Source organism: Gavialis gangeticus, unplaced genomic scaffold (genome assembly GCF_001723915.1).
Source record: "Gavialis gangeticus isolate Ggan-Ray unplaced genomic scaffold, GavGan_comp1, whole genome shotgun sequence".
In the NCBI taxonomy this organism is placed as follows: domain Eukaryota; kingdom Metazoa; phylum Chordata; order Crocodylia; family Gavialidae; genus Gavialis; species Gavialis gangeticus.
In genome coordinates, this window is record NW_017729022.1 from 153592903 (window position 1) to 153608681 (window position 15779).

Sequence of the window (15779 nt, forward strand, 5' to 3'; positions counted from 1 at the left end):
CCATACACACCCGCAAACCCCATACACACCCACGCATCTCCACAGACACCCCCCTACAACCTCCCCCATACCCATTAATACCCCCTACAATATACAAGAGTAAGACTTTGTTTTGAGGTATTATACAATCGCGTCTATATACTCTATGCAAAAGCACAGAAATCAGGACAATTTAAAAGTATATATATACTAAAGATCAAATATTGACAATAACATATCATTTTTTTCCCTGTTCCAAGATGGCAAAATCCCTTCCCAAAAGGAGTACTTTTAAGGACAAGGGGAAGGACTTCCAGTGGCAAAGGTCAGAGGGTAGGAGGCAGGACTTCTGGTCCCAAGATGGGGACTGGGGGTGGGGCACCTGTCAGGGGGCAGGACTACCAGCAGTATACCAGTTCTCATTAAGTGGTCCTATAGCCAAATTAATTCCCTCCCCCTTCTGTAAAGAAAAGGGGGAAAGCACACTTTGGTGGGGAAGCGCACGAGAGAGAGAATAAGGAAACGCTCTCCAGAGAGGTGGAGGAGAAAAGCGTTCTTTAGAGAGAAAGGGACAAATAGCGCTCTGGAGAGAGCAGGGGAGTGCTTGACAGAGAGGAAGAGGGAAGCGCTTGGGGGGAATGGGCTGTCAAGATGGGAGAAGAAGGGATGTGCTCTCTCAAGGAAGGGGGGAAGGGCTCTCGGGGGGGGGGAAGCTCACGAGAGGGAGATATGGAAAGTTGAGAAGGGAGTCGAAAAGCACTTAGGCAAAGGGAGGAAATGCTTTCTCTAGAGCAAGAGAGGAGGGAAATATCTCTTTAGAGGGGGGTATCTCTTGAGAGCGATGGAGAGGGAAAAGTCTTGTAAGAGAAGGTAAAATATTTTCTTTATTTTAATACATTGATCTAACAGTAACGCACTACACATTATTCAGCTTTGTTGGTGTTATTTAGTAGGTAAGGCAGGTTAAGTTCTTAAGGTAGCTTACCTGAAATCATAAGTGACCTACATGCCAGAAAATATTTGCTGTTACACTTTGAACTGCTTAGTAAGAAACAATTACTGCATATTTAATATAAGTTACTGTCCAGCACCATTGCTTACGGAGTTGTGTGCAGTACTACAGAATAACATACCTGTTAATTGTATATTATTACGTAGTTAAGGATTTCTTTGTAGGTACAAAGGGGCAATAGTAGTGGTTACAGATTCAGCTTTTAGATTTCCTAAGTTTTCTAAGCCTGCTTAGCTATATAACTCTTCCCTTTTGATAAGGTAAAATTTTGGGGGTTTTGAGATTGGGTAGTTGTGTTTGGGGTTTTTTTTTTTTGTTTTTTTTTTTTAAATGAAAAAGAACAATTTTGTAACACAGAAACATTTGGATAGACACCACTAGCCTTCCTGCAAGAGAGCTCATTTCCTGCATGTTTGGAAAGTCCACAAAAGAATCCCCTTTTTTTTTAACAGGAAGTATCATGTAACCAGTAACCCTGTTTTCCTTTCCTTTTTTTTTTTAATAACATAAATATTTTACTTTAAATCTCAATTAAAATTCAGTCAGCTAACTTGCAGAGAAGTAACTTATTCTCTCACATTTTATTCTGGCAATGGTAAAAGTTTTTGGAAAGCTGTGTATGACTAAACACAGGATTACAGTGTTAAAATAATTTCATTTGCTACTTTTGCTATGTGCCAGTGAGTCGACTTGGATCATGGTGTTAACTTGGATCATGCAGCCTGATGATGAGGTGCTGGGCAGTAGTTGTGGGTACATTGATGTTACTGTGGGATGATATGTGGGATTTTCTAATGTCTGGTGAAACTGACATGTTGGTTTCATTTGTTTTATGGGTGGTGGGAAAGAGTGGGAAATTCTCCCCCCCCCCCTTTTTTTTTCTTTTATTCCCACCATTAGTGATGGGGAAAGGGACCTCTGTTGGTTCTTTGGAAGGTTGAAGTCATTTAGCTTGTTTATCACCAATGTTTATCTTCCTAAACTAAAAACTTTTACATTTTACAAGACAGTTCCAGATGCTCATTCCTTCTATTAAGGTCATTCACAATCTTTCCAGAGTCCTCACATTTCTAATATTCTTAATTTAAATAAATAGAAAAGGAAAAGAGGAGAGAGATTTTGAAATATTGGCAGATATAACAAGGAGGTGACAAATTTACACAGGGAGAAAATATATTCCCTTCTGCTGCTTATTTTTGGTAGATAGGTTGGGAAATTGCCATTGCCAATTTCTGAAACAGATTATTGTAGAAGTAAGATAAACGATACATCTTGTATAATTCACCAAGTTGAAGTTTTTATTTTGATTTTAAAAATAATCATTTTTAGTGTGAGCTTTTGTATGAGTGTATGAGCACTGAATTTTTCCCCCAAAATATAAATTAATTGGGAAGAATGTCAGAACAGCCCTCATTTCAGCTCTTTGGTCCCTTTTTTCAAAATAATAAACTCTGGAAGTTATGGCAAAATATCCTTGGGAAGTTTCAATTTTAAGCAACCCAGTTACTCTTCTACAGAAGTATAATAAGCTTGAATTTTGGTTAAAAAACTTATCTTATGTTTGAACTAGTTCTTCCAGTTGTTGATAATGGGGAAAGGTTAATGCTATGACAGTGTGTAATATGAAAATCCTTATGGATTTAGGTTTGCTGTGGAGAGAGAGGGGCTGGAGTTTTTTGGTTCTTTATTCTTCTCTGTCAACTATCAAGGGAAACCTAATGAAACTCTAGAAGATTTAAAGGACTGCGAAGAAGTTTGTGACATTGATCTATTTGTGTGCTACACAGTACTTTGATAATCTTTGTTTACTGGAGGAGATCTAAAACAGCTGCAATAGCTACTGCTTTTGATCTTACTAGATAGTTATATGAGCAGATTTTACAGATTTAAATGTAAATTTTCTATAATGCACAAACTTGCTTGAAATTGTAGCAGGCAACCATTGAGCCTCTGGATCATGGTGTACACATAAAAGATCTAGTCAGATGTCTGATGAATCTGTTTGTATCTGACAGGCCCAAAAGCAACACAACTTGTTACGCAGATCCATATGTTGTCTAAGTTGGAGTCCAGATTTACAGCACGCTGCTTTCTTTCTTGCTTTGCTTCTATCTTCTGGATCCAAGCCCCTTCATGTTGACTTGTTCCCAGTGCCAGATGTATCCTCCAAATCAGACAAGATTCTGCACACTCCTCCCAGCTTTCTGTGTTGATATTGAACGACTTCATATAATTTTTGCACATATCACTGTACCGCCATAGAGGGCGACCCTGCTTTTTAGAGCTGCTATGAATCGCACCATACAAAATGTTCTGGAGGATAGTCTTCTCACCTTCTCCTGACATGGCAATAAATTCATGTATATTTATACATTTCCTCTAAAATGAAACTATTTAGCACCTCAGGTTATATTATAATCTCCCAGGTGTTTTTTTTTTTAATACTTTTGAAAATGTTTTCAACTTTACTGAAGAAATTTCCAGGGAACTTTAAATAGAAAAAGCATGCATTAATTTTAATCTGCATGAGCAAAATACTTGGTTTTATTGGTCAGATCAATAAACACATCCAGTTTAATCGGGAGTTTCATTTTTAAAAAATTCTTGAAACTGCAGTTGAATTGCATTTTTAAAATACTATAAACAAGAGCTTAAATTCATATTGTCCATTAAAGAGCACTGATGATTTAGTTTGAAGTCCAGTCTTTGGAAGCACACATGTATTTCATTAGCTTCATGTAGCATGTATGTGGATGTAATGGAAATACTGTGTTTTGCTTCTGGCTCATCTGGGTTTATATACACGTGTGTTTTCCTTTGTTAGAGATGATCCTATGGCAAATATTAAAAGCTTAGTGACCTTTTACCTTGCTATTTTAAAAGTAGGCAATACTAGAAAAGGATAATTATTGCTTATCTTAAAGGATAGGATTTTCCCCCTAACTTTTAGCATCTTTATTTCAAATATTTGCCTTATATTTTTTTTCTTCCTGGTTTAAAATTCTTAAGTGCTGCAAGGAAATTAAGGATATTTGGCTCTCTTACTCCATTATTGCAATTAGGAATTTAGCATCATCAGTGCCAAAGGACAAAGTGGCTCATTTGCCCAAGGGGGACAGGACAGTGATAAGATGATTTTTCGTCAAGGATCATTGGGTCGTAATTAAGTTACATTCATGGCTATTGCTTTTTGAAGGATGATTGGTAAATGACAGGCTTCATGTGCCTAGTACGGACAGTGTTCACTAGGGTTTTTTCTCCCTCTGTCAGAAAATCCTGTTGAGCCTGATAATGTAAATGTGGCATTTTATTCTGAACAAAAGAGCAGGGAAATGAGCTATCTTGTCTAATCATTCAGTTGTTTAACACCGACTTCCAGTTTAGACTCAATTGGCTGGAAAGCACTTGACATGTGAAGTTAGTGCTGTTCGGAACGCATGTTTGAGTAAATTTTAAAGTAAGTGACAGCTAAATTGTACCTAGGGAAATTACAAAGCCTTCAACACAGTTAATTTTTTGGGGAGGATTAGTTGTAATTGCAACACCAGTCTCCTTGAAGATTCCTCAGTATAGCTGATGAACAGAAAAACATTTAGCTCTTTCAAGAGCCCATTCTCTTAACAGAATAATTTTTGTAAAGCTGATTGTACCTTACTGAATTGATTTCCCTCCATGCTAACATCTGCTTCAGATTTGCAGAGGATTTGTTTTAAGAGTGTCCGCCCGCATGCCCCCCCATCCCTTTTTTCTCTGTCTCTCTCTGTGTCTGTCTCTCTCTCTAGTGATTTCAGGTTTGAGAGCTTTTCAATCAGTAAACCCCTTAGGTAAATTGCCACTTCACTAAAGCTTTATGCATAATGTTGCAGCACTTCATTCCAATTAAAATCAATATTTGGAGTCTTATTTTTATCAAGCAGACTATCTGGTTGTAAGTAAGGAAAGTTGTAAGTAAAAGGGTTAAGTGTAGAGCTATATTCTTGAAGCAAGACAGGAGAGGCTTATTTTATTTGAAGTTAAAATGGGTGTATGAGAGAAGGATTTAGGTACTGTACATTGTTACAGAACTTGATTATGCAGTCACTTCTGCATGTGGGTAACTTCACCTGAGCAGACAGTCCTACTGAGTTCACTGGATAAAATTACTCATGGGTATTTTTTCTGGATTGAGCCCAAAACATCCAAGAAACACACAAGCACCCCAGGCAAAAGATAACTTGCTTCCTTCCATCCTATACTTAGAAAAGTCTAAATTGAGGGGAAAATGCTGAGTTAGGGCTCATCTGTCATTATGTGAGGGACAAGCATAATACACTTATGCCAGAGGCTGCCTCTGTCATTTAGGTTATGATAGCATGCATCTGTCTTTATTTAATAAAGCATTTTCAGTGAGAGAAGCAATATTCCAACTGTTTATATGAAGTTTTTTTAAAAACAGGAGTAGGTTTATACCTTAGAAAAGGAAGACAAATGCCATTTCAATAATAATTAAGAAGATAAAACTTGAATAGCTAACCAGTAAAAGCAAAACCATTTCTGTTCAGTGAAACATAGATCATCTGAGTTTTTTACAGACGTACGCCTCTCTTGATTAACACATGGACACGGTTTTGCGAGAGCAGTTGTGAATATTGGATCTGCACCTCACCTAAAACCTGCTAAAATCACTGGCTCCATTAATTAAAGTGGGCTTTGGATCAGGAATTCAGTCAATTTTATTATCCTCTGGGGCATTTAATTTGGCTGTTGATGAATGTGGCATAGAAAGATAATATCTATTCAGTTACACATACACAAACACACATCCTGTTTTAAAATGAGTTGATTATGTCTACAGGTTAATCATGAAAATGTTCATAGTTTTAAAATGAAGAATTAATGTGAACTTCAGCAAAGGCTGAGGTTTATGACAGAATTGTAACACTCATGCATGGAGGTGTACTTTCTTTAAAGCAGTTTTTACAAGAATTTACAGATACTGTGACTTAGAGTAAATCACATTAACCCAAGCACAAAGTCATTTAAGTCTTCTGGTGTGTGTGTGTATGTGGGGAGGGGTGTCATTACAGTACTGAGTCAATTTCATTTTTATTATAAACTTTTGTATTGCTATTTTGTTTATTTTCTTTTTTGCTTTGAATAGTCACTGACTACCTGTCATATGCGTTTAACTTACAGATATTTTGTAGTAAATCATGGTGGTTTAACCTTGAAGAATAGCAACTTTGTAGCAACATTTAGTGAATTGAATTTGGACAAATGAAGTAGATTTTTATCTATAATCTTGAATTCATGTAAGAAGTTTGGCTGCCTTAAGCGCAAACCTGCTTGGGGTCTGAATGGGGTACATCCATATCTGGTATAAACAGCAACCATAATAACACTTGTAATATTTCCATTTTTGTTACCTGTCTTTCATTGACTTATTCTGCACACACCATATTAACATCTTTGGAAGCATACATTTAGAAACCAAAAACTCTTAATGTCCCTATTTGATTGACATTCCAATTATTCATTCATTTATTTATAGCTTTGACCTAAAAACAGTCACTTCAATGCTGTGGGAATACAGCTGAGATGATACTATTGCAGTTTGAGAATCAATTTGAAAAGCTGAATTTACCACTGAAAACTTTAATTTGAACACATGAATGTTGTTGTGCCCCAGAAGAAATTGAGAGTGGTTTTCTGTAGAACTGATTTTAAAGGTGTTAACAGAACTTGCATCTAAAAGCAGGAGAAAATAATGATTATATAAAGCTTTATATCCATCTCTGGTAGCTACCATAGTATTTCTCTTGTATGACAGTAATCTAGCCTGCAACATCGACTTGCAGTTTTGAAATTAACCTGTAATTTTGTCTTCACCCCAAATGACAAAAATTCAAATGACTCTGTGGGGTGCCAGAAGATGCACTGTAAACAGGGTTTAGTAAGGGGGATAAGGTAGAGATCCATCAAGTTGCACTCATTTTCAGACTGTCAGTATTATTGCAATTAAATTAACACTTCTGCATTTTACCTTTTAGTAGATTTTAAAATATTAATCCAGATAAAATAGTAACGCCTTCTAGAGTGGAATAACATTTATGTAATAGAATATTTTTGAAAGTGAAGAGAAGGTCGTATATTTGCAGAGGCTGGTTTAACAGTATTGCTTCCTTACTTCAAGTACTGTTTAGGTGGTCAACAGAAATTTCTAAAAAATTCAAAATTATTACGCTGTATCAAGTCAGCAATTGTAATGTTCACTAGCCTACGGTAACACGGTTTTTAGAATACACTCTTCTTGCCCATCTACCCACTTTCCCTAATCTCTGTGTATTTTGGCAAGATATTTTGTCAACAAAAAAGTTGGGGGGGGGCCCACTCACACAAATATTACACTAAATATTATTAATTCTTTGCTTTGTTAATTGTTTTAAAATATCTTCTATGTAGGTGACTCTTCTCCAAATCATTGCTTAAGACTCCTATTTCCTTGTAACTTTCTTACCTTCTACTTCTGAAATCCCTACACCTTACAAAGTACAGGTTGAGCTGATATGTTGGTATATATTATGTTAGATTGGCAGGGTCAACATGTGGCATGTGTACCACAAGTAGCATTGGTTAGCCTCCTGTGTGTAGCCCATAGCAGATTGGGTAGAGGGTGCACGACAGAAAGCAGAGCACATCAGGCAGAGGAAGAAGATTGGAGTGGTACTCAGTGAAGATGCAGGACTGATCTGTGGTACTCTTGCCAAAAAGGTTGGCCCCCAGGGTGCTACATTACAAAGTCCCCAAGACAACCATCCTATTTGGTTTGTTTTATTTTAAAATGGTTACAGCACTCCAAGTTTCTTAGAGCACTGTACAAATTCTTATCCTTCAGATTAAACCTCTGGATGAATGGATATTTTTAAAGAATATATTGAAATTCCAGGTTGCTTTGTGGCTATATCCTGTGAACCTGTATATTATCCAACGGAAAGCAAACTTTGTGGATCTGCTTAGAGTCCATCTTCTCTGTACAAATATGTAAAAAGAAATATCGCAGTTTTGAAATAACACTAAACATATAAATGAGTGTGGTGGTCTGTGCTCGTATCTGCAAGAGGTGTGAAACAAGAACTCTAGCAAGCAGTGTGGGGTACTTAGTTAAAGCATTTAAAAATTGAAAGCGCCTCAAAATTTAATATCAGGTAACATTACTAATTTAATTTCAGTTTTTAATACTTAAATGCAGCTGCCATGGCATTTCTAATCTGCTGCAGTTGTGGGCTTAATTCAGGGAACTGCTGCAAATATTAGGTTCAGCTTGTTACATGGTGTACAGACCTCTAAATACAATTAAACCATAGTGAATAAAAGTCACACAATCTACTCAGAATTCTGAGAATGAAGATCTAGTCCTTATGGTTGATAGTGGCTGGTGTTTCTCTAAGACTCTGGAAAAAACTTAATTTATGACAAACACAAAACCAGTTGAAGATTTACAAATTTGCCATTTGAATTTACATCTAAAAATAGCTTGGTGGTAGGTGAAAAAGAATGATTTGAATGAGTAACATATTATTAATAGTTTGTTTGCACACTGTTTATGATCCCATGGATTTAGTTGAAAACCAAGGGACACTAAAACAATATGTCTATGTATTCTTCCTATGAAGAGTTAACTTTATAAACTGTATTTTTTCCTTATTTTAATCTTATTGTACAACTTCTTTTTTCAAGAGGTGACATGCGAGGAGCTCTAAACACTCTCATTCACTGGCATCAGAAGTATAACTATTTGCCTGGACCCCATCAATTCTTATGTAGATGCATAGAGACAGAAAATACAGATATCCTACAGGAAGGTTAGTTGGATATAGTAAAATTTAAGTTTATTTAGAGTATTTTTGTTTTACCTGTATATCTGGTTGAGTAAATGAAAGAAGGGCATGTTGAGAGAGCTTACATGTACATAACCTAAATCCTTCGATAAGACATCCCTTTTGTAGACTGAAAAAGTGACTCTGGTTTTCAAATGTAGAAAAACTCAAATGCTTCCACCAACAGATCTCTAGCTATCACCAAAGGGGATCCCAAAATTAAAATACTGGTAGATTGGTAGGCATTCTGCTTTATCTGTGTATATTATTGATATTAATAAGGCATAACTTTTTCTATGTGCCTATCTCCCAGTGCTTGATTCTTTGGTTAAGAAATTGCAAATCCTCACCCTGAAGAAATATAAAATGCCAATTTGCAATCTGGTAATGCTGCTGAATGTAATTACTGTAAGATATAATGCACATGAGTTAAAAGATTTGAAATAAGAGTCAAATATCAAGTTTACAAAGGATCATGTAATGTTTTTGTAATCATTCTTAGTATCTATTTTCAGAAAATGGCTCCTTTAGCACTTAATATTTTGTAAGTTGTATGGAATCTTTTTGAGATTATTTTGAGTGCTTCTTTTTAAAAGCTTTTTTGTATATTAAACATAAATTCACTGAATTTTCTTTTATATAGCTATAGATTTCATCAGCACAAAATGTGGTGAAATTAGTGTTCTCCATGATCTCCTCTTTGCCTTCCTGGAACTGGGAAAATACAGCAAGGCCCAGAAGATCATTGAGGTGGGATTTTAACTACCATACCCTAATCATGCCACTATTTAGACTCTTAATTAGAATAATATTAATTTTTTAACCTTTAATTAGACTTGTTCTGATTCATGTTAATAGAATTTAATCCCAATAATGAAGGGGAAAAAAGAACTTGTCCAGCTTCTTTATTGTGTATAATTACAGTTCAAAAGAGAGGCAGTCTAGTTGTGTATTGAAATTGTTTTCTTACTTTCTCAAATTCACTGTTGTATATCAAAATAATATTTACATATTAAATATTGAACTGTGAAACAATTAAATTAAACTAGCATTGCTGAATGTAAAGTTGCTAATCCTTTTTCCCAAGGAATTCTTTATTCTTAAACGCACTGGAATTTAATTTGCTTCAGACCAGGCTCAGATTTATTTGTAATGCTTGTCTACAAGTTAATCAGCCAAACAAGTGCTGTATGCTACTGTTTGGCATTTAATTTAGCGATTTTTTTTTTTCCTACTCTAGTAAGCAGCTTATAGGAAGTGGTAGGTGACAAACTTGGTCTATTTAGGATTAGTATATTTTATCTTGACTTGATTGAAATTTTGCTTACTGAAATTGATAAGTCAAAAGGGCAGCTGGAAAGTCTGCTCAGATTTTGATTATTTTTCTTCTGAACGTGGTTATGTTTTGTATGGATTTTTTTCTTTTTTTCTCTTAAAGTCTGCATTATTCATCTAACTAACACTGTTTTGGGGGGTGCAAAATGTATGACATTTTGGCTTCCATGCCTTCCTTGCTTCCTCTACCCTTCTCTTTCCTAAAGAGAAAAAGTTATTTTGGGGTGATCTTTTGAAGAAATATTATACTTGAGGTAACAGAAATCCTCACCTGAATTAAAATTTCTTACATAAAAATGAGATGATATGCTCTAGCTGTTCTTGGTGGAACAAAATTATACCTTTTGGAAAATGGTGTACAGTTCTGGGAAAAAGAAAGCAGTACTCTTGAAGTGATGATTTTGGTGTTTTTAAAGCTTTTTAAATACAAATAATACAAAAAAGTAAAAAAAATATCAATAATGAGTGGTAAAAGAGCCATTTCAGGAAAATAATATTTTAATAAGAGGGTGACTAAAATATACTGGTATAAGAGACAGGTGAAAGGAGAAGGTGAAAAGGTAGAGATTTAGACATAGAATGAGCACAAAGGCAAATATAAGATGTTTGATTTTTCTGTGTGCGCTTTAACAGATGATTCATTGGAACTAAAAGGATTTTGTTTCCTAGTTTGTTCATAGGTTTTGACTTCTTTGTGTGTGTAAGGTATTTCTTTGCATTGAAGGTAACCCATGGGTTTAATTTATTCTTTTTTAACAAATGACTAAAGGCAATTCTAATTTTTTTATAAATCAGACAGTAAACACATTTTAAATAGTAGCCAATTTATCTCTGGTGTTTCTTTAAGAATTGAGAATAAGAATGTGGTGGTTGACAACAAAATGTTTAAATACCAGCAAGAGGCAGGGATTCTGGCGTAAACCCCAGCACTGTTATCAAGAGACCAGATGGACATCTGGCAGTTCCGCTTGTCTTTTTATGCTTAGTGGATTAGGATTTCCTAGTCTTATTTAACGTTCAGAAGTTTTGATGTAATCTGAATGTATATGGACTAGATTTCTTCTGAACAAAGTGTTTTCAACAACTATTCAGTCTTACTGTCTACTGATCAACTAGAAAGGCAAAAACAATTTCTGCTGTTACCTTCTGTTAAGGTCTAGGTTAAGTTTTGTAGAGCAGTAGTCAGCAGCCTTTTTCAGACCTCTGTGTGACCTAGCACAGGTAAGAGAGTAGGGCTCTGTGAAATTTCACTGGCCATTTTGTTTCATTTTGAGGTTGAAACAGCCTTGAAACAAAATAAGGCTAGTTTCAACTTTTGAAACATTTCAACATTTCGACCATAATGCTGGGGCTGGAAGTCAGCCCAGCTGGGCTGATGCCCCAGCCTGATCTAGTGCCAGGGATGGGAAGTCAGCCCAGCTGGGTTGGCTGACTCCCTGTCCCTGGCCAATCTAGCAAAACGAGGAAACAGAGTCGAAACGCCTCGCTGTTTTGATGAAGCAAAACAGAACAGCTATTTTGAATCTAAATTAAATTTGATATGAACACTGTTCCGTCAAAACCTTGAAATTCAAGGCGAAACAGAACAGTTTCAGAGATGGGCAGACACTAGGATCTGTCCACTGCCACCACTTCTCCCCCTTGTGGCACAGAGAGAGCTCCCACCAGGCCAGATCCAGATTGCCAACCCCTATTGTAGAGAGAGAGAGATTACCAGGAGTATTCAGTATGTACCTGTGTTTAGGAGGTAGTACAACAGACTTGTTTAAACATCTGAATTTATAGCAATGTATACATATATCTATAACATGTATGTGGGCATTATATATGTATTAACAGGCTCCAAGGCTATGAGTGTTAAAATTATCCACAAAGAAAAAAATGGCCCTAAAATTCAGATTTTTTTAAAATCTGAAGACAGTTTTTATTATTCCTTTTTGTTTGGTTTGCCTTTCTTGGTTTTTTTAGATGCTGAAGTTAGTGTACATAGTGTAGTGTATATGATGGCTGTAGCCTGCTGTACTCAGATTTTTTTCAATCAAATTCCTCTTCTCATTGGTCAGAATTTTGGCTGGCTGCTTCCTTCTCTCATAAAATTGGGCTGTCACCTTATGAGCTAGTCTTTTTTGAAGAGCTTTGCTGCCAAACGCCAAAAATGATACCTGTTGTGAACTGTCCTTCAGGATGCACTTCCATCCTCTTAGATGTGCATTGCTCATTAGAGTGGTCATATGACTAACGTAACTAATAGCACTGGTTATAAAAATCTAAGGGGTTAATAAAGATGATGACTGAAGCTGAGGGTAGGGTTACCATGGAAAGCTGTTGCTTAGGAAGGGTGGAGGCTATACATTATTGCTTACTGGAGATCACTTCTTCAGCCTAGTGTTATAAAATCTAAATGTGTATGATATACTTCATAAATTAAAAAAAAAGTTACTGCCCCAAAGGACTTGTAACTGTGTCCTAACTCTTGAACAAAATTCAGTTATGTAACTAGTCAGAAAGGCATGGAGGAGGTATCAGGAAGGTATACAAAAAATCAGGTTATGGAGTTATTGAGGCTATATCTGGTAACCTGTAATTTAAAAAAAAGCAACAGAAATTATCTGATTATTAACTAGTTTAATTTTGTGGAGGACAAGGATGAAATCATGGTGGAAACCTGAAGACTATACATGTAGATAATAGCAGGTTGTGTTAGAGCAGTGGCTCTCAACGTTTCTGGAATCAGGGCACCCTATCCCCAACTTTTTTTGAATTTGCTGGTATCTCCAGTTGAGAACCACTGTTGTGCTGCATCAGCTTACCTTGATGATTCTCAACCAGGCCTTTGTAACCCTAAAGCAGGAAGGAAAGCTGGCTGGTGCTACAGCCATTCCTGGTCCAATCCTGCATAGCAGCTCCCAGAAACAGGTGTCTGGGTCAGCTGGAACTGTCCCATGCTCTTTCTGGGAGAAGTGTTGGGTTGTATTGGGAAGGGCTGCATATGGCTCTCTTGCTTTCTTTAGGCTCCTCAGAGAACCCTACCAAGGCAGGAGAGTGCATGTGTGCCACAGCCGTTCCCAATCTGACTGTGCAGCAAGTGTGTGGGGCATTTGCTTGGCTTGGAAAATCTCTCATCCCCCTCCCCCTTGTTGAGAACCACTGTGTGGGAGGATCAGCAAGACTCAGATAAGAGTGGTAAGGTAAAGGAACAAGGGAAAATGTAGATATAAATTTTAGGAGAACAAAATCGAAGGCAGGGCAGAGGGGCAGCACTTGTAGCATTAAAAGAGAATTCTGTTCATGGTGGCTGGAGGCGTCTGGTGCCCTGAGATGTAAGTTATGTGGTGCTGAGGTAAATGTAGTACAGGTTCTGATTTTGAGAGGCTTGAAGAAACAGCTCTGTCCACAGGCTTCCTAGTACTTTGGTTTGATGTTTTTGGTTCATGATGACAGAATTTTCTGCTGCAGATGGCTGATGCATAAGCTTGAGGGGATTCCTCAGTGCTGGTGAGGTTACAACACCAACCAGTTGCACTGTTCTTTCTCCTTATGAGCAGACCAGAGGTGGCATGGCATGGGTACATACTGTTAATCCTCACTACCATTTTGATCACTGTCATCTGTTATAACAACATTATTTAGATTAGATTGCTTTAACTTATACTTGGGGACTCGGCTGAGCACAGTGAGAGGAATGGAGAAGGCAAATTAAAATTACTTTGGTATTTTCCATCTTCTCCTTTTATGTGTCCCTTTCAGGGTAGTCTTTGGAGGTTTATTCGCTAAAGCAGTAGTTCCCAAACTCTGACAGATTGCGCACCACCAGTTTAAAACAATACAGCCTTAAGAACCACCAGCAAATTTTTGTCATTAACAGATTTTTTTATAATTACTTTATATGTGTACCACTGACAGGCCTGTGTACCACTGGTGGTACACATACCACAGATTGGGAACAACTGCTCTAAAGATCTGTTATCATGATTGTATTACAGAAGTTAGAGTCTGGTTATGACTACTACTTCGTTGTGGTCCCCAGTTTAAAATGTTAGGTCATCTCTTAATACTGTTTGTGAGCTTTTTCAGACACAGTTCCTTATTTAAACAATTATTTGTTAACATTTTTCAGACTAGCCTTTATGCTTTTCTTAATCATGGGTAATCCTGTTATCAGAAGTTTGTGATCAGGCATCCATTCAGACTGGTCTGTACTAAGGAAATAGTTTCTAATGAGGTTTAATTTTCTTTTAGCTAATTATGCTGCTTAGTTTTTTACTGCATAGAATTCATGTGGAAATGTGTGTTAATTGATTAGATTTATATGCCACCCTTCCCAAAATACATATTTTGGCAGTGGTTCAGAAATCTTTGGTCAAACTTTTTTGGTTTGATCCAATCTTAACACGCTTTTTCTGTAACATAGTTGAGCAGTGTTTCATAGTCCATGCCTACAGTGAAGCAGAAGTGCTGATAAATCCATTTTCAGTATTAGTGGCTTCATCTGGTCTGTAGAAGTTGAGTGCAGAAATTGCCCAAAAAATGCCTTCAAAGAGAAACTATATCAGTATTTAAAACTTTAGCCATTGTATATAGCTTCTTTGAAGATGATGTCACATCAGAGTCCCCAAATGTTAACTCCTGTAGCTCAGCAAGAAACTAGGTATATGCTACAACTTAAAACTAGCAGGTAGAGGTGCACTGATATATCAGTCGACATCATATCAGCACCGATAAAAGGAAAATTGACTTTATCGGCAATTGGCTTTTTTTTGGCTGACGTTGCTGATAAACGTCATGTGCATGTGCACAGCCGCAGCATGCACACAGCCAACCCACACAAAGGGGTTCCCAGGGCTCGGTCCTCAGGCCCACACTGTTCAACATCTTCATCAATGACTTGGACGAGTGGGTAAAAAGCACCCTGTTCAAATTTGCTGATGACACTAAGATGTGGAGGGATGTGGGCACGCTAGAAGGGAGGAATAAGCTGCAATCTGACCTAGACAGGTTACAAGGGTGGGCAGATGAGAAAGGATGGGATTCAACACTGACAAGTGCAAAGTGATGCACCTGGGGAGGAACAACTGGCACCATACCTACAGGTTGGGGAACTCCCTTCTTGTCAGTACAGAGGCGGAAAACGATCTTGGAGTTGTCATTGACTCCAAGATGAACGTGGGCCGGCAGTGTGGGGATGCAGTCAGGAAGGCCAACCGTACCTTGTCGTGGATCCACAGATGCATCTCAAGCTGGTCCAAGGAGATGATCCTCCCCCTCTATGCGGCGCTGGTCAGGCCACAGCTGGAGTACTGCGTCCAGTTCTGGGCGCCACGCTTCAAGAGGGATGTGGACAACATGGAGAGGGTCAAGAGGAGGGCCACTCGCATGATCAGGGAGCAGCAGGGCAGGCCCTATGAGGCTACGGGAGCTGAACCTGTTCAGCCTCCACAAGAGAAGGCTGAGGGTGGATCTAGTGGCCTGTTACAAACTAGTCAGAGGGGACCAGCAGGCACTTGGGGAAGTCCCTGTTCCCCCAAGCATTGCCAGGAGTGACCAGGAATAATGGTCACAAGCTGGCAGAGGGTAGATTTAGGCTAGATATCAGGAGG

The 15779-nt window shown here is 37.6% G+C and overlaps 1 protein-coding gene across 3 annotated transcripts in view; it reads left to right on the forward strand.

Annotated features, from left to right (window-relative positions):
• LRPPRC (leucine rich pentatricopeptide repeat containing) overlaps positions 1–15779 on the forward strand; it is a 201053-nt gene that overhangs the window by 100763 nt on the left and 84511 nt on the right. For all 3 annotated transcript variants that reach the window (XM_019516356.1, XM_019516358.1, XM_019516357.1), the window contains exons 24-25: positions 8708–8832; positions 9491–9597. In XM_019516356.1, the coding sequence (XP_019371901.1) occupies positions 8708–8832; positions 9491–9597 (232 nt within the window). The remainder of the gene's footprint in view (positions 1–8707; positions 8833–9490; positions 9598–15779) is intronic.